The sequence below is a fragment of the Solanum tuberosum genome, unplaced genomic scaffold, assembly GCF_000226075.1.
Source record: "Solanum tuberosum cultivar DM 1-3 516 R44 unplaced genomic scaffold, SolTub_3.0 scf00410, whole genome shotgun sequence".
NCBI classification, from domain to species: domain Eukaryota; kingdom Viridiplantae; phylum Streptophyta; class Magnoliopsida; order Solanales; family Solanaceae; genus Solanum; species Solanum tuberosum.
This window is the reverse complement of record NW_006239326.1, coordinates 363370-381636: the sequence shown is the minus strand read 5'-3', so window position 1 is coordinate 381636 and position 18267 is coordinate 363370. Positions and strand designations below refer to the sequence as shown.

General features: G+C 32.6%; 3 protein-coding genes across 3 annotated transcripts in view; 1 reads left to right on the top strand and 2 right to left on the bottom strand.

Annotated features, from left to right (window-relative positions):
• The first annotated feature begins 1435 nt into the window (after positions 1 to 1435).
• Positions 1436 to 2330, top strand: LOC102589504 (uncharacterized). The gene is made up of 2 exons (XM_006362490.2): positions 1436 to 1839; positions 2150 to 2330. Exons 1-2 carry the CDS (start codon positions 1491 to 1493, stop codon positions 2206 to 2208), a joined length of 408 nt encoding a protein of 135 aa, XP_006362552.1. The 5' UTR covers positions 1436 to 1490; the 3' UTR covers positions 2209 to 2330.
• On the bottom strand, positions 2112 to 7803 carry LOC102589177 (transcription factor HBP-1b(c38)-like). Its single transcript, XM_006362489.2, has 11 exons — positions 7580 to 7803; positions 6718 to 6818; positions 6513 to 6598; positions 6191 to 6412; positions 5066 to 5143; positions 4908 to 4967; positions 4205 to 4282; positions 4020 to 4077; positions 3569 to 3840; positions 3011 to 3256; positions 2112 to 2931 (listed from the first exon to the last, which is right to left on the bottom strand). Exons 1-11 carry the CDS (start codon positions 7675 to 7677, stop codon positions 2779 to 2781), a joined length of 1452 nt encoding a protein of 483 aa, XP_006362551.2. The 5' UTR covers positions 7678 to 7803; the 3' UTR covers positions 2112 to 2778.
• Positions 7804 to 13426: 5623 nt separating this feature from the next.
• LOC102588853 (CTL-like protein DDB_G0274487) overlaps positions 13427 to 18267 on the bottom strand; it is an 8409-nt gene continuing 3568 nt past the window's right edge. The window contains exons 3-7 of the mRNA XM_006362488.2: positions 17031 to 17214; positions 16689 to 16913; positions 16441 to 16557; positions 14721 to 14954; positions 13427 to 13940 (exon numbers count right to left, since the gene is read on the bottom strand). Coding sequence (XP_006362550.1) covers positions 13731 to 13940; positions 14721 to 14954; positions 16441 to 16557; positions 16689 to 16913; positions 17031 to 17214 — 970 coding nt within the window. The 3' untranslated portion in view covers positions 13427 to 13730. The remainder of the gene's footprint in view (positions 13941 to 14720; positions 14955 to 16440; positions 16558 to 16688; positions 16914 to 17030; positions 17215 to 18267) is intronic.

Below are 18267 nucleotides of genomic sequence, written 5' to 3'. Positions count from 1 at the left end.
TATATATATATAGTTATAACTCATCGACTTTCTTCAATTCATTAAAACTCATTCAAAAAATTAAATTTAAATTTTTCGACACATTCAATTTGATTTTTCCTTAAATAAATGATGGGGCAGGGGATGATGTTGTTTCTCGCTTAACTAGAGGTCTCGAGTTTAAGCTTTGAATACGAAAAATTCTTGATAGAGAGTAAATCCCTTCGAACAAAGCCCTACACAATACAAATCTAAAATAGTTGAATTTTAATGCAGATATTGAATGCAAAATCAAAAATCAAAAAATAAATACCATACAAAAATAAATTATGTTTGGAGTTAACAAGTGAAAAAAATTCAAGAAACAGTTGAGGAAAAGAAAAAGTAGAAAAAAGGGGTTAAAAATAGAAGAGAAAAGGAAATGAAATGAAAGTGGAATGTAGGTTCCATATACATTTGGCAGCCAAATAAGGACACTAGTTGTATCACAAGTAGGTAGAAGACATTAATGGTGAAGAGTCCATATTTGAAAAGTCAAAAAAATACAAATCCTTCTAGGTTGAGTAGAGTATCATTTTCTTAACTTTGTGGACTAATACAATAATTTACTTGAGAATAAAGGGCCCACTTATACATGTTAATTGACCTAAATTCAAACAATATACGACTATATTAGGCAAATAGATGAAGAAAATTCAAAGTGTAAACATTATAATAAGTTATCTTTAATTAAAATAATTAGTGTTTAATTTACACGCATAGACTAATATACAAAATGGAACATATTCTTTGAATTTGTTTCCCCTATCCTCTTAGTTAATAATGGACCTATATTATCTAGAGAGAAAAAATCCAAAATTATTATGAAGCTATGTTATTGTGCTAATCTATATAATAGTATATTAATTCATATATAATAGGTAAAATGTTCAAATTTGTCCTAGTGATTAAAAAAAATCAATTTAACAAGCATCCTAGTGATTAAGGGCGATTTCGAACTAAAATTGTAATGACAAGTAGGGGCGGAGCTTCACAATACGACAAAATAGTTGAAATTTTGTCTTTTAATTTTTTTTAAATAATATGCATAAAATATTAATTTAAAACCTAGTAACTCAGAAATAACTAAAATATCGAACTCATAACCTTCAAATTCTAACTAATTTCACAACTTACTAAAAGCAAAGACATAAATGAATCAAACTTATAACTAACCATAAAATTAAAACTTTTTCGTAGAATAGAAAAAGACAAATCTTAACATTTTTCCTTTAATATAAAATAATATAAGGTTAATATACAAGCATTGACTAACATACAAAAAATAGGACATATTCTTTAGATTTATTTCCACTTGTAGACGTGTTGTAAGACCAAATTCTTATCACTATTAACTTTGACCACAAACACATAAACCCTTTCTCCTCACATAAAACACTATAAATACAAAGCCAAAAACTCAAAAAATATACAAAAAAAAAACAAAAACTTATTTTTTCAAGGATTCATCAATGGAAATATTCAAGAGAAACATGGGGACTTTTCGAGACGAATTCGAAGGTGACGATTTTTACGATGAGTTAAGAAGACAAATTTTAATATTAACAACAGAAGATGAAGAAGATTATGTTCAACAATCAAATGATCAAATCAAGAATTCAAAAAGAGTAGAAATGAAATCTTTAGTGTTGCAACAACCTAAAGGAATTCAATTTTATTGGTATGGAGATAAAGAGGATTATAATAAAGTTCCAAAATGGTTATTGGATTTATGGAATAAAGGAAATAGAGATGAAGTGCTAAATGGAACAGGAGTTTTTATTCCACATATTGTTAAATCAAGAAGAAGAAATAAATCAAGTATGTTCCCTTTTCTCTTATATATGAATTATTTTTACTATTACACTCTACCAAACGAATGTATGAATAAACTTTCAAAATATGTTTATTTAGAAAGTTGATGAGCATTACCTTTTACGACTACAAAATATTTAATTTTCTCTTGAAAGTTTGATCGAACACCTCAAATACTTTTTTCAAGAAAAAATAAATAAATCTTTTTGACTTTCCCAGAAACTCGATAAAACAGGATATTAGTCTCATTTAAACAATTTTCTCCTTGTATAACTTCAATTGCTTATACTTGTTTTTTTCTTATTTCTGTCTGCAGGAAGGAAAAATACTGAAAGAGGAAAAATATACAAGCCAGTGTCAACAGGAAACTGTTAATCATCTTATAATTAGTTCTAATCATAAAAAATAAACTGAAGTTTTGATGTACTGTATTAGCTATGTAAAAGATTTATTTAATTTATTTATGAATTTAAAAGGCAAATCTCCAAAAGATATACGGTAGAATTACACTGAATATATTGTTGTTGTGATCACTAGAAGCTTTACTATCCGAAAAAACGAGAAAAAAAAAGAGCAGAGAAATATGAGAAGTTTTTTCCATTAACAAACAACAATTGCAACCAGCGGCCAGAAGGATGATACTTGTACATACAACTAACGAACGACGATTTACCAAGGACTATCTTCGAATAGGTAACTAACATACCTAGTACAAGAAAATAGCTAAGACTAGATAATAGTATACAGATAACTAATTGTGCTCAAGATATCTCGAGGCAATGTGGATCGAGATAGTACACGAGTACTATACGTTGTCATTGTGTGATTCCGATTGAAAGACTTCTGAAAGTTGTGAACTACTATATAATGACTTATCTTCACAATTTCAAAGGTGTAGGAAATGACTACGAAAAGGAGGAACCTTGTAGGGATGAGTACGTCGTACTAGAGTTGGTCTTTGGGACGTGCTAACCACAACGAGCTGAGTGCTCGAAGCCTTGACATGTAATCACTTATGACAAGGAGGGCTCGAGCAGCTTGACGAGTAGTCAGGATTCGATGCAATTGTTGCAAAGTTCGTTGTCGCAGAAGATCAGCCTAGCAATAAAGAAAGCATAAATGTGAATTTTGTTGCACTAGTGTTGTAAAGAACTTTGAACAGAGGACGGTTAGTTACCTGATAAAGGAAGCTCTCAAGAGTGGCAAGCTGGCCCATTGCAATTGCCATTTGCCCCATATAGTCGGCTACATTTCCTGAGCCAGTAGGGCCGAGAGACGTAGATGAAAGTGTATCAACGAGTAATTGTTGCAGGGCTTCCATACCTTGTGATAGGGCGTCCTCGGCTTGCTGAGAAGACTGTTGCAAGTTACATATGCCTATGAGTTGCTGCTCTGTGAATGGTTCAAGATGGTTGCCAAGAATCTGTATTTCCAATGTCAGGACATCAGTATACGAAAATAAAACACTAATAGGAAATGACACTTAAGTCGTAGTGTTACTCCTATAGCTTCTAGTCCTTTGATTTTGGTACTTCGATTATCATATTATTTTGATGTAGTTAATGGCCCATTGCAATTGCCATTACTTCTTTTTCTGGATTGCTTTGATTTGTTTTCCTTGACAATACACCCTCTCTACCTCTGACCCCACTGTGTAAGACTACACTAGATATGTTGTTGTAGGAAATGATACTTTAAACATAGTACGGTAGTTGAACGGAAGAGCCTAGTTTACCTTGAGAAGCTCAGAAGAACGAAATCCGCCTAACCACATGAAACACCTTTCTACAGGAGTCTTCCACATGCCTGACAGCATATGAAAAACATCTGCTTTTAGACCTACACTCTTTAACTTGAATTTTTCGTCATAATGTGACATTACTCCATCAACGAGATGGCGCAGTTCATTATCGCCCCTGTGAGAATTTACAGCTGATCGGAGATCGCTGATTAGTCGTTGATGTTCATCTAGCCAACGTGCATAATCCATGTCGAATGCCAATGCCCCTGTGGAAGTATCACAATTACCCCCCATTCATGACTAACACATGCCAGGTCATAAATTGATCAAAATTACTCATGATAAGTTCTTCAATCGGAAGAAGGAAAAACAAGACGTAAAACATTAATCTTCTCGTGAAAATTTGACATGTAACGAATGCTAGCAAGGCCAGAAATTTTCTAACCATTTCCACCAGCAGAAATGCTCTGATCTCCTGCATATCCATTAGCAATAAATATGCCCTGCATCCAAGCAATTCATTTAACTACGTAGAAGTTTCATACGATTTGAAACTGTACTAGTTTCTTTCAAGATCACAGACACAATAAAACAGCCCTCTACTTGCAAGTAGTGGAGGAAGAGGTATACCTGTTGGCGGGCTCGTTTTAGCTCTTGCTCTAACTGTGACAGTTTGAGCCTACTATTCTCCAGCTGTTGAACATATGCCTGTGCAAAACAAAAACCTAATAATCATTTAAACATCAAGCATATATAAGTAGACGTATAATATACTGATCAGCAATGATCAACATCGCAGACAGCCTAAACATTAAGCTATAAGCTTAACATATGTTTAACAATATAATGCTGTCAGCCAACCACCTGACGTGTGATAATATCTTGCTAATTTTGCATAAATAGAAAATACACCCCACCGGCCCACCCCCCACTCCCCTGCAAGATATAAAATCATGCGAAGCAAGAATATCCTGCTATTCATAATTGCTAACAGTGGAACTATTACACAAATTGCATCTGTTTTTCCTACCTATAGTGTTCAACTATATCTGGACGTCATGAAGACTTGTGTAATTTGTGAGCAAACACCTTATTTGTTTGTTGCAAGTGTATGCATCTATATGATTCTAAATGCAAATGCACACATATACAGATGTATACATTTTCTGACGGAAGCTATATGACACCACAGTTGCTAACTAAAGTGAGCTAAACTCAAAATACAATTACAGAACTTAGACTGTACATAATAATGAGAAGGACGAAAAGTATCAGTAATGGGAATGTGCCAAATCAATCTCATTTAAAATATTGCAAAAGGTGAATATATTACTTTTTTCCTTAATCGGCTTTTCCTAGCAGCTTCTCGATTCTGAGCCAGCCTGCGAAGTGTCTGCAAGTAAGCTAAGTAAATACAGTAATAATATGTAACAACCGATGCAATAGATTAACCATTGGAATAAAGAGATAAGAGTAAACCAGTACAACCACCTTCTGGTCTCCAAGCTTTACTTTGGACAGGTCCATGGAGTCCACAGCTATTAATGTACCATGCTGAACCCCTTGGCCCTACGACACAAAATCAAATAAATGCAAACAGTTCATAATAGAGGGTTGGTGGTATAGCTATAAAATATATCAAATCATTCCCTCTAGGGGCAAATACGATACACTTAATTCGATCAAACAAATTCAAGGGCAAAAAACAACAGGTTCATTTACAGAATATTTCTTAAAGTCACTTACCAACCCAACAATCCATTAAATTCCAAAGATATTGTTTACAGAGGCTTGTCAAAATAGTCAATATTATATTGAATTCATTAACACAAGATTTTGGAGCGACATAAGATACTAATGCTACCCTACCAAGCTGAGTTAGTTCAACCGCAGATAAGTGAAATTAACACATCTGCATTACCCAAAAAAGTGTGAAATCAATAATAGAAACTTGAAACTCCAGTATATCTTGAGATTAAAATATTATACTGGAGTTTCAAGTTTCTATTATTGATTCTAGAAATCCAAACACTGCTGCATATATTAGGACGGAGGAAGAACTTTGTTATCTGAATATCTTGGGCTGGTGAGTCACAATCGCATTATCCCTCCTTATAAGTGGAAAAAAGACAAGGATGGACTATTGCTTAATGCCAAAAATTGCACCTTTCATTGTGTTCGACTATCCCTCCTATTAAGGGGAAAAAAAGACAAGGATGGACTACTGCTAAATGTCAAAAATTGCAACTTTCGTTGGGGTCGACTACATGAATCTTCACTGTCTACTTCGCATTATCCCTCCCTTTAAGGGAAAAAAGAAGAAAAAAACAAGGATACACTATTGCTTAATGCCAAAAATTGCAAATTTCATTGGGGTCAACTACATGGACCTCCACCGTCTATACCACATTGTTAAAAAAAAAATAGGGGCAAGGGGATCAAACCATCATCAACAAAGTGAAAGTTCAAATAGTCAACCAATAGAGCAACTAAGATTCCCGCTGTCCATATCGCACTATCCCTCCCCTTAAGGAGAAAAAGACAAGGATGAACTATTGCTAAATGTCAAAAAAATGCAGTTTCCATTTGGGGTAGGGGGTAGAGAAAAGCCAAAACCTGATGGTTCCTTTCATCAGTATCAACATCTGTTGAAGTGTCAGTCTGCTGGCTATGGTCTGCAATACCAGAATCACCCCAATTCTCAAAATGCTGCACATTTCCCAATGCCATACCACCACCACCACCACCTACAACACCCCCACCCCCCACCATTCCTGTTTGTGCCTTTTGCAACATAAACTTTCCTGTCTCCACCCCTGTCTCTGATGAACCAATACTCTGCAATTCCCATTTTCAAACACTTCACCTCATAAATACAAAAACACAAAAACACAACCATATTCTACAAACTGCAAAGATTGATCATTTTTTCTCTTACCGTATTAAGTTCACCAAAGTGTAAGTTATTGTTGTTACAAGAAACAACACCAATATTGTTTGGCCTCATTTCACCATATACAGAAGCTATCAAGAAACCAAAAAAAACAACAAAACATTTATCTTTTTAAGGTCACAATCAAAGATAACAAAAACAATTGAGATATTGTTTGGTGGGGAGATCATAAAAGATAAAAAATGTATACTTCTACTTAAATCAACAGCATCTTGTTGAGTGAATCCTGTAGACTGTTCAAGTTCTCCAATATCAGCAAAGCGGGCTGCAAGTCTACTACCTTCATCTCCTCTATATAACAACACAAAAAAAATTGAATCTTTAATCCTTTTTAACACATAAGAACCTTAAAAACCAAGAAAACCTCATACACATGCATAAATCAAGCTATAAATAGGATTGTCATCAAGGGATTCAAAATATGAAGAAGTAAACACGTGAAGAAGCCGAATGAACCATGGCTAAAAAAGGATTCGAATGAACCCCTCGGTCCTACATGGACCCGCCCCTAGTTGAAAACATGTAAAACTTAAAACACAAGAACTTAAACTCCATAAACATGGTAAAGCTCAAAACAATAAAAATTGTATTTACTCATCATACAAGAACTTAAAAACCAAGAAAAACATGAACCCCACAAAAACATGCACAAATCAAGCTGAAAAAAAAACATATAAAAATTGAATCTTTCTAACCCCTTTACTAACACAACTTAAACTCCATAAACATGCACAAATAAAGCTCAAAACAATAAAAATTGAATCTTTTTTATGCCTCTTCACTCATACAAGAACTTAAAATCCAATAAAACTTAAAACCCCACATAATCAAGCTGAAAAAGACATGTAAAAATTGAATCTTTTTAACCCCTTTACTAAAACAAGAACTTAAACTCCATAAACATGCAAAAATCAAGCTCAGTACAATAAAATTTGAATCTTTTTAACCCCTTCACTCATACTAGAACTTAAAAACCAAGAAAACACAAACCCCACATAAACATGCACAAATCAAATTGAAAAAAACAAGAGAAATATATATATATATGATACCTGAGATAATAACTTGAGTGGCAATACATATTAGAGTTACTATTACTATTACTGTTATTATTATTAAGAGTAACAGCTGCTGCTTTGAAAGCTTGCATTTTTTTTTCCTTCTCCACTAACTTCAAACACCTTTAAAAAAAAAATCTTCTTTCCCAAAAAATTGTCTGTATTTTTCTTGAAGCTAAATTTTTCAAGAAAGAGATTGCGTATGAGTACAGTTTTTATATTAAATTAAAGTATAGTAGTAGTAGTAGTAGTACTAGTATAATTTAATATAAACGTCTGAGTTTCAGATATAGCCTCTCAGCTTTTTTCATTATTGTAAATTTGACCCCCCTCTGTCAATTTGGGCATTTTAGAGTCCCAATAAAATCTTTTTTCTAAAAACACCTTTACAGATTCCAATATTTTTTAGTAGTAGTAGTACAAATAAGCCAATTAGTATATTTTAGTCATATAATAGGTTAATGGATAGAATCCACATGCTAAAATTGCTATGGTATTAGTGAAAAAATTAGATGGGAATTATTAGTTTTATCTTTGAATTATTGATAATTTTAAAACATAAGTATTTTTATTTGATTAACTGAACTTAACTCCAATCTTGCAGCATGAATGAAATACTCCTCAAAATTCTCGTTAAGTTTATGAGTGTTTTCAATATTTTTATTTAGAGTCATATGTTCTTACGAGAGTTTGAAGTAATTTGTTATGTCATGTGACAAATCGGTGGTATATCTAAATTTAGTTAGTCAAGTACTATAATAGTATTTTTAAAATGATTAATAGTTTGGAGATCAAACTAATAATTTAGGCCAAGTTTTAAAATATTTTTAATACTTCTCTCGAAGAATTAAGAATTACTTAACAAACAGACCTTTAAGTTTATCAACAAAATTTTATTTAGACACTAACATTATGTACTGTTTGTTTTAATTATATATATTGAATATGTCTGAAGTTTCACGGCGGGCTTATTATGACTAATCTATATAAGGAAAGAAAGTGATATATTTCAATTAGTGGTTAATTTATTTATGTTATGATCAAATGTAAACACATGCAAAAAATTTAAAATATGAATTAATGTGCAATCATATTAAAATTGTTCGCTTATGATAGGGTGCGATTTATTTTTAATGTAAAAAATTTCTGAACAAATTTAGATTTAATCGAATTTCAATATGAATACAAATACAAGATGAAAAACAAAAAGAAAAAACTTGAAAATTCAATTTTATATAATGATTGAAAATTTATATCATGATATAACTATAGTCCGTATTCATTAATTATGAGTATAACATAAGATTCTCTGATCTTAATTTGGATGAGAAAACAGTGTTATAGATTTTATGTTGAAATAAAAGTGAAATATTTAATATAATGGTGCACTTCCCAAGGCAAAAGAAATACCATCAGGGCTATAGCCTGTAGCACAAGTACTTGTCCTAGTTTTAGTAGCATTTCTTTTATACTCTTGCCGTTTATTAAGAAAAAAAAATAGTATAATATATAGTTTACTAAATTATTTTTATATAATAAATGACTCTTAAAAATTGGATATAATTTATTTAGAAGGAGTAGAAAGGTTAAGATTGAAAAATGTATGAATTTTTATCTTAAATTTTTTTAAATGACATTTATTTGGAATAATAAAATACATTTGATTAATTAGACTGGTACTTATTTTGGAGGAAAAAGGCAAGTATCAAAGGATCGTGATTTAAATAATAAGTATTGTTTCATCCTTAATTCAAAGTTTGAGTTTAAATTATACTGAATACAAAATCATCTTTATTAAATAGTAGCAGCATTTACCTCTAGGGTGTGTCCATTTCGATCGATCAAAATTCTTGAAATTTTCTTTTTCAGAAAAATAATAGTAAAAACAACATACAAATTAATGACATTCTAGATTGATCATATTCTTTCCACCTTCAATATGCCTCATCTTCACCCTACACTCAATTACTCTCATTCCCACCTCCGCAAATTCCTAATCACCACTACTCGTATTTCCCTTATTTGTGTATATACAAATGCTTTTAGAATTATATTAACATGATAAACGTAAGAGACGTTTGATAACTGATTTGGAGGTGAGTTATTCATATATTAAATTCTCCTAAGTAATATGGTAGTTGGCCAGGAAGTAAGTTATTCGTATATAAAGTTAATACATTATTTGATTTGAAATTTAAAAATTTATATGACTAATACATGTATAACTAAATCTTTCATAACCAATACATATATAAAATTACATAAATTTTCTCGTAACTCATAACTCATCCATATATTATTAATATTAACATAACTTTAACCAACTGACAAACAGTCCCTTGCTTATTTTCCGAGAAAATGACAAATATATTTGTTCATAGCACACACACCTCTAGTATAACACTTCTCACCATAACTCAAATTTAATCGAACTTTAATACAAATAATAAAAATAAAATAAAACTACAGAACGTTGTTCAGTACAGATGCTTTTGTTCTGTCTGTGAGTATTTCATTATGATTATTAAGTATGGAGTATTATTATTAATTATTGTGTGTAGAAAAAGGTTTCTTATGTTTACAGTGTTTTGCACAGACTGTGTAAATATATATATTTGCAGGCTTTTCTTGAAAATTGTTTCTTACGTGTTATAATGGTTTTTTACTGTGAGTAAAACTGCAAGTGTAAGTCCGTAAAATTACCAATAATAGATATTATGACAATATTGCACGTTGAGAAAGTAAAACTGGAAAATTCACTTTCTGTTTTTACTAACAAACAAAAAGTATGGTTTTTTTCCTACTATATGGTAAAAAAAATAAAAATAAAAGTGATTGTCATTTTCTGATAAAAAACAAATGTGTATCAGATTATTCTTACTTTCTATATTTCCCTATTAGAAAAAAATGGATGAATATAATTATTTTTATAAGAAAAATAAAGTAATAAAGAGCTACAAAGTTAATTCATGACCTTTTATTAGGTTAAAAATTTATCTACGTCAATGTTTATACTAAATTATACACATTTCAAATGGTTATATTAATTAATAATATATTTACCAACTTATCTAAATGAATCATTTCACAATTTTTAAAAAAAACATGGGTATAAGGACATGTTATCAAAGTGTGCATGATCCTCATATTTCCAATCCCTTAATAACAAATTTACTACAAAATATTAAAAATTAGAGATGGACTATTACATCTTTCACTAAATAATAAAATTTGTTTTAATCCTATTAACAATAAAATAATGATAAATTATTAAAAAATTATGTTAATCGACTATATATATATATATATATATATATATATATATATATATATATATATATATATATATATATATATATATATATATATATATATATATATATATATATATATATATATATATATATATATATATATATATATATATATATATATATATATATATATATATATATATATATATATATATATATATATATATATATATATATATATATATATATATATATATATATATATATATATATATATATATCGTATATAAGTTATTTTTCGTGTTTCATCCTCATTTTTCACCCCTTAAAAAAATTATTTTATAATTAGGAGCAGATCGAAGCTAGTTGCCTTCACATAAATTCGGCTAAACTCAATAGATTTTACTTAAATAGTGTATTTATTTATTTATTTATTTTTAAATTATCATCACTTAAAATTGTCATTATAAAATTTAGAACTCGTAAATTGAAATTCTATTATAATATTAGTTATTCGAGACTACACATGAGTAGTGCAATATATTGTATTATTCAAACTAAATGGAGTAGTACTTTTTAATGCAGTTACTTAAATATTCATTCATATAATTGAAATTTGTTAGATTACTAGTACCACTAGGTCCTTGGAAAGTTGTGTTTGTGTTAGTATTATTAAATAGTGAGTTGAAAAGTTTATAATTTATTTTTATAATATAAGGAGAAGTGATTAAATAATATTATCAGAATATTTAGGGCACAAAAGATGATGTGATGGTGATGTGAGTGAAAAGCTTTTGGAGGTGGGGAATTTGAAGGTGATGGAATTTCTTTTCCTTTTTAGTTATATTTTTAAGTTAGGGACGGTCGTGCTCGTCTTGAATTTAAAATTTAAAACTCATAAAAGTCCTTTATATATCTTTCTTTACGCAAATCTCGACATAGTTCACTTTACGCATATCTCAAACTTATGATCTAAGACACGATACTCACAATCTATCGAGAGTTTAATTTCTTTATTTTTAGATCTCGAACACGAAACATGTTCATTATTCCTTGGAAGTGTGGGGGTTGGAGAATTAAGTATAAGATAGGATGTGTAATAAATTGGATAATAAGTAGAGGCCCTTCTTTACTGACATAATGCCTTTTTCTGGATTGTGAATCTTTTCTCTACTTTGGCTTTATCATGTCTTTATTTCTCTATCTATCTATCACATGACCTCTCCAGTTTTCTTCATAATAGCAATACTATTTCTTTTATTTTATTGAGAAAAATGTTAATAAAATGCTTTTGTTTTTTCCTCAAATAGTTAAAGAAAATGATAAGAGTGTATATTATATTGTTAGTTGACTTAATTGGAATGTGTTATTTGAAAGGAGTTTTTTTGAAAATTGTTTCTCTACTCTTACGAGATAAAAGGATAAAATATGTTCTCAGATATTATATACCTATGAAATTACATTGGGCATGAGTCATTTTTTTATTAGGGTTAAGGAGTCAACTGAGCATCTCAATAATGAAATTGAATATTTTAATTGAATCAAAATTTACATTGCTTGTCTTGGTGCGTAGGCCACTGAACGCACATAAACCGTAAGGTCACACTATAGAAGAATACCCAACATTAAAGATGCATACTTTTCCAAATACATAACAAATTGAAAGAGCTTTCAAACATCGAAAATCAAGAAATTCTAAGAAGAATGCTTCTCTTTTACTGAGTCATACGCGATGTCAAACTTAAATTAGTCAGACTAGCTGACTCGAATTTTGATGGTTCTATAAATAAATTAAAAAACTAATGTAATATTGTTAATGAATGTGTCCTTATCCAAACTTACATTTTCATAATTCCTAGGTTGAATTCCAATGTGGTCCATATTTGATGGGAAGATCCAAGCAAGTTCACAGATTCGAATAACAATTTATTTATTTAATTTAAAGCATATTTTTGGTTGAGAAAATTAAGAGGATTCAATTTTTAACTAATTTAGTCCCCACAAAAATATATATTTCTTTACAAAAAACGATAAATCCAACAATTTTAATGTCATTATTGCTGATGTTCTGACAGTTATATAAAGGCTTAATTAATATAGAAGACATTTTGAGGATTTGTTTATAACTACATGACAAAATTGTTGATGTTTGTGGCTATGGATTGGTCTTGTGTCATTGATTGATACAAACACTAATATCATATCCCGCTTCCGTTCATTTTTACTTGTCCATTTTAGAATTTGCATGTCAAATAAAACACAATAATTAATATGCATATTTTACCACCAGTGGTATAGCTAGATATAACTCGGGATGGATAGTTAAACATCCTTTAACGAAATTTCTGACTTTGCTACTGTTTACCACAATATTCATATTAATTGATGTATAATTGCCAAACCAAATTGCCAATTAAGGAGCAAGCTTGTTGATAAGTATGGAGGAGAATCTCAAAGTATAGGGTAAAAGAATATTGTGTTTTAACTTTGTCTCCCGACATTCACCTGATTCGAGTCAAATCGACCTTCCCTATTATCTCATGGTGAGAATCATTGACTACCACCATTGTTAGCTTTAAGATTGTGCTTCATCAAACAAATAATTTCTATTACACCATATTAAATAATCTCGTGTATTCACGTTCAAACATCTTAATCTTAAAAAGATACAAACGATACATTAGTTATAAACACAAATACAATTTCCCAAATGGGATGTGAAGTGTTCTCTCTCTCTCTCAAGATAGAGGACAAACTTCAAAAGTACTCTATTTCCCTTCCCTTTGAGATGGGAAATAGACCAGTTCTATCTACAGACCTATTGACAAAATCAAATACTAATACATGAAGACAAGGAGCTAAGACATGAATGTTCTAAAAGTGGTGGAAATTCAGACGGCATTTTCTGGCGTTTGGCTGTCGAATCTGCTGGTGAATACTTGAGTTGCCCGTGAACTTCTGTGTTGTAATCGCTGGTGCAGCATCTCCGACATCTTGTTGAAAAACTCCGCATCCCATCTCTGTATTAACACAGGATCTTCGGCGTAACAGATATATATGGATGTAACCGCGCTTTCCACCACAACTGTAGCCAGCCCGACCTGAAAACCAATATCATAGTGACATAAATAATAGGGAAGATTAAGAGCCAAGATGTGTAGTGGTGATCTAAAAGGCAACTAATAATCATTGTTTATCTTGTCGAGTACTACATCCCACAACAAGAACTTTAATAATCAGGAAAGAATAGATTGCGTTTTATGATATAGATCATTCATTGATCACATATCACAAGGTTCAGCCAAAGTTTCTGTAAAGAAATGGATCTTAAGGCCTAACTCTACCCCAAAAGCTAGCTCTTGACGGGAGGATTGCCCAAATCCATATAAGGAGACCATCCATCATTTTTCATCCGATGTGGGACTCTTTAACAGTTCCTAACTGTGTATCGAAATAAAATTTGATGTGTATTTCACTAGATTAATATTTGGTTCATAGAAGTGTGACCTTAGCTGCAACATCTCTGTATCACCTATTACTGTGTTAAAACCTCAGTAAAAGTAAGTTAAATTTCATTGGTGCTCAAGCATATTCAGATTGAACTCCGACTTTGGCAACACATCACAGGGAACGCAAGTGAGCGATAAGCCTGTAAGGAAGAACGTGGTAGATTTGTAGGAGTAAACGCGGAAGGCTGATGAAGGTTATCATTTGGAAATAAAAGTTAAGCACCATTCTTATTTCTTTGATCTTCCATTTATCTTTATTTAACATCAGATCATTACAGAACTTGAGGACCATTTAAACACTAAACTTTCTAAGGCACTCACAGCGAAGCACTAAAAGTAATACGAGAGGTAAGGCTGCTGACTATGACTTACCAAGATCATTCCCATCAACATGGAAGTGGAACCGACCATCATCACTCTGTCAGGATGCTTGATCCTTGTCCAAATTCCTGCACAAGTTCCGGCTACCAGCCCACTCACAACAGTTCCCATAAATATAACAGCACCTGAGCAATCATAGGCAATAAGTGCTTCAACTCCAGTTGATTGGAACAACTCCCACGCATCTCGTGCAGAGTGATTAAAGTTTTTACCATAAACTGCAATCTGCAAGGAGTATGTTTGAATGACATCAAATTCACTAACAAAATGACATCTGCTTTTGGTGAATTTTTAAAAAAATTCACTACAATGCATAATTTCTTATCTGTTATGGGCAGCAATGGACCAAAGCCAACATGAATTACTACTCATAAAGAAATAACTGATTAGGGATGTACCACTTTACATCACATCTTTCCTTAAAATCCTTGTCTCACCCCTAAGCGAGACAAAGACTTGAGATGTAACTTCTAAACCGTGTCACTCTCTAGCTACTCCAGTGATTAATTACTATCCATGCATGCAATACTTACACACCTAATTGCCAGAATATAGCACATACTCAAAATTTCATCACTAACTTGTCATGTGTTAAATTGAACACATGTAAGTGCATTGCACTGAAAAGAAGATTAATGAAGAGTTGGCACACATTTGGCAAATATGTTGTCTATTTCACAAATCCTAGAACAACCAAATACTATAACTTAATGAATGTTGTTTTATTAAGGCAGTATCAAAGCAAATTTGCGCACATCTCAACTAATACGGGGCAGCCTGCTATAATCCACAGGTACAGGTGTTGGCCCTGATCCTCAAGGATTAGAGCAGATAGGCTTATGATGAGTGTTGTAGCTAGGAAGTGAACATTGGATCTGCAGGTTCATTACCCCTGTGCCTCAGCCACCCAGTCATCCCTTTGGAGATAACTCACATGAATGATGTTACAATGAATAGTACAGAAAAAAACAAAGTCAAGCTCACTGGAGACATCAATATCAAAGCAGCAGCTACTCTCTACCCAATCGGAGACTATTGATCTCTATGATTAAGAGAGGATTTCCACTCAGTCTCTTTCAATATGAGTGAAAGGAAAGTATCACTAGGTAAGATATAAAGGAGAATAAGCAGGGGCGGAGTTAAGGGGGTTCATTTGAATCCCCTTCGCTGGAAAATTATGTTATGTGTACAAGGTCAAAATTATTTTCTTAAGTAAATATAGTAATAATAGTAGAGATTGAATTCCTTAGCTTCTTTCTATATTGAAGCCCATTGAAAAACATGGCTCAGCAACTGGAAAAAGTGAATCCAAGTCTGTTAAAGTATATCGTTAACTCGATTGTCGTTATCTTCTTCATTTTAAATGTTATAAGGAATTACCGAAAACTACTTTCTGGGAGGTGGCAAGGTGCTGAACTGCAACTTGCTTAGTTGTAGATAAGGAACTGCTACATGTTTTAGTAAGTAGTGACTATGCATGGAGGGTACCAAAGCTGGAAGCATAGATGGACAATCAAGGAGGAACAGGGATTACGTGAATCTGGAGTTTAGTTATCTGGACAAGAGATATCCCTGAATGGTGGTCAGAAGTTGGAGGGTGAAGTAAAACCTTCACATGAAGAGAAGGGACATATTTTACAGATATATTGAAAAATCAACCACGACTTCAAGAATAGACAAAAATATGGCACTAAAACTATTAACAACCTACCTGGACATAAGCATACTTATTGAAGAAACGGACTAAGGTCTCAACCAAATGAAAGAGGAAATCGACACAGCAAAGCAAACACTCATTCTTGCCAATCTTTGATCTGACTCCTCTAATCTGCATTACACGAAACCACTAATCAGTCAAAACTGTTCATACATGCAGTCAAGCAATATGTAAGAGAAAATCTTACTCTTCATGTGAGAAGTTAATATAATGGACAATTAGACAAGAACAGGCTGACCAACCTTCCACCGTAATGTCCGGATGGCGGCTGTAAAAAGTGATCCATAGCAGATGCTTCCAAATGAGGTTGTAACAGCATAGCGTAAGGATTTCTTCAATGGTTTGGGAGGCATTGAGGTTGCTTGCCGATCACCATGAATGAGAACGAGAAACACCATGCCCGACACTATTACATGAATAATGTTACACAGAACTGCACCAGTCCAAAACAAACTCACACAGAATACCTGTACAAAACACATGCGATTGACAGCTCATGTGCTTGGCAAAATAACCAATATATACTTGATAGAAACTAAACCCTAAAACCAGATTAAATAAAGAGCAAAAACTTGCCAGCTCACCACAAGAAGCCACCAGCGACCACCATCACCGATACTAAGTGCTACAACACCAGCTACTCCAAAAGACCAAAGAACTAGCCATGAAAGCATGACCAGCATGAATGCACATGAGACTCCTATAACTTCAGGAAGGCTGCACACCATCTTCACACTTCTTTGTAAAACCAACATGGTAAATGGAAGTCTGCGAAATTGGGAAAAGAAATATTTTCACAAAACTGAAACTTATACAACAGTTCCTTATTTGGTAAAGATTATCTCGACCTCTCTATTTATATGCTTTCTGAGCTTTAATCTCCTCTTTATACACTACGGTTCCAGAGTTAAGAAAAAATTTACACAAACCTCTCCATAGCTTTGTGTTTAGAGCTTATGAGGAAATCAATTTTTGTTTGATAACCGAGAAATCTTCAAGGGCCAATGGTGCATGGCTCAAAACTTGGAGGATTCTTCCACTTATGATAGGCTTTTATTTGCCTCAGGTCAAACCCATAAAGTTTTTCAATGTCAATCTAAACTATATCCTAGAAGTTACTAAGAGGAAATATGAAGTAAAGGAATCGAATACTAAATTCTTTTACTTCTAGGTCTCCTTCAGACTTCTTAATTAAGGGTCAATCTCATGGATGGTCAATCAACTTTCAGTTTATAGTACCAAAATTACTGAACTATTTTTCGGTAACGAAAGTTACTCAACTTTACCAAACAACAACAACAACAACAACAACCCAGTGAAATCCCACTAGGTGGGGTCTGGGGAGGGTAAGTAGTACGCAGACCTTGCCACTACCTCGTGGAGGTAGAGAGGCTGTTTCCAAGAGACCCTCAGCTCAAGAACATCAAATCTAAGTGACAGGAGAGATATATGCAACATAACAGCCAATACAAAAGATAGCGTATAATCAACCAATGAGACAATAACAAGAAAGATACAGGGAGTGAAACGCAGTAAACAGCAAAAGGCTGGGACTGCTCCAAACGCTAACAACCCAAACCCTCGCAAGGGAAGACAACCCGCTAACCCTACTAACCTTCAACCTTAATACGCGACCTCCACTCCTTCCTATCTAGAGTCATGTCCTCGGTGATGTGAAGCATAGCCAAGTCTTGTCTAATCACCTCTTCCCAATACTTCTTGGGTCTACCTCTACCCCTCCGCGTACCCTCTACCACCATTACCTCGCACCTCCTCACTGGGGCGTCTGCACTCCGTCTCTTCACATGTCCAAACCATCTC

What these genes read in the sequence shown, in the direction of transcription:
- LOC102589504 (XM_006362490.2), top strand. Translation starts at nt 1,491, where the DNA reads ATGGAAATATTCAAGAGAAACATGGGGACTTTTCGAGACGAATTCGAA. An exon ending in AAGAAGAAGAAATAAATCAA is followed by an intron (nt 1,840 to 2,149) that starts GTATGTTCCCTT and finishes TTCTGTCTGCAG; the next exon opens with GAAGGAAAAATACTGAAAGA.
- LOC102589177 (XM_006362489.2), bottom strand. Translation starts at nt 7,677, where the DNA reads ATGCAAGCTTTCAAAGCAGCAGCTGTTACTCTTAATAATAATAACAGT. An exon ending in CTGATGAAAGGAACCATCAG is followed by an intron (nt 5,144 to 6,190) that starts GTTTTGGCTTTT and finishes TTTGTGTCGTAG; the next exon opens with GGCCAAGGGGTTCAGCATGG. An exon ending in AAAGCCGATTAAGGAAAAAA is followed by an intron (nt 4,283 to 4,907) that starts GTAATATATTCA and finishes TGTTTTGCACAG; the next exon opens with GCATATGTTCAACAGCTGGA.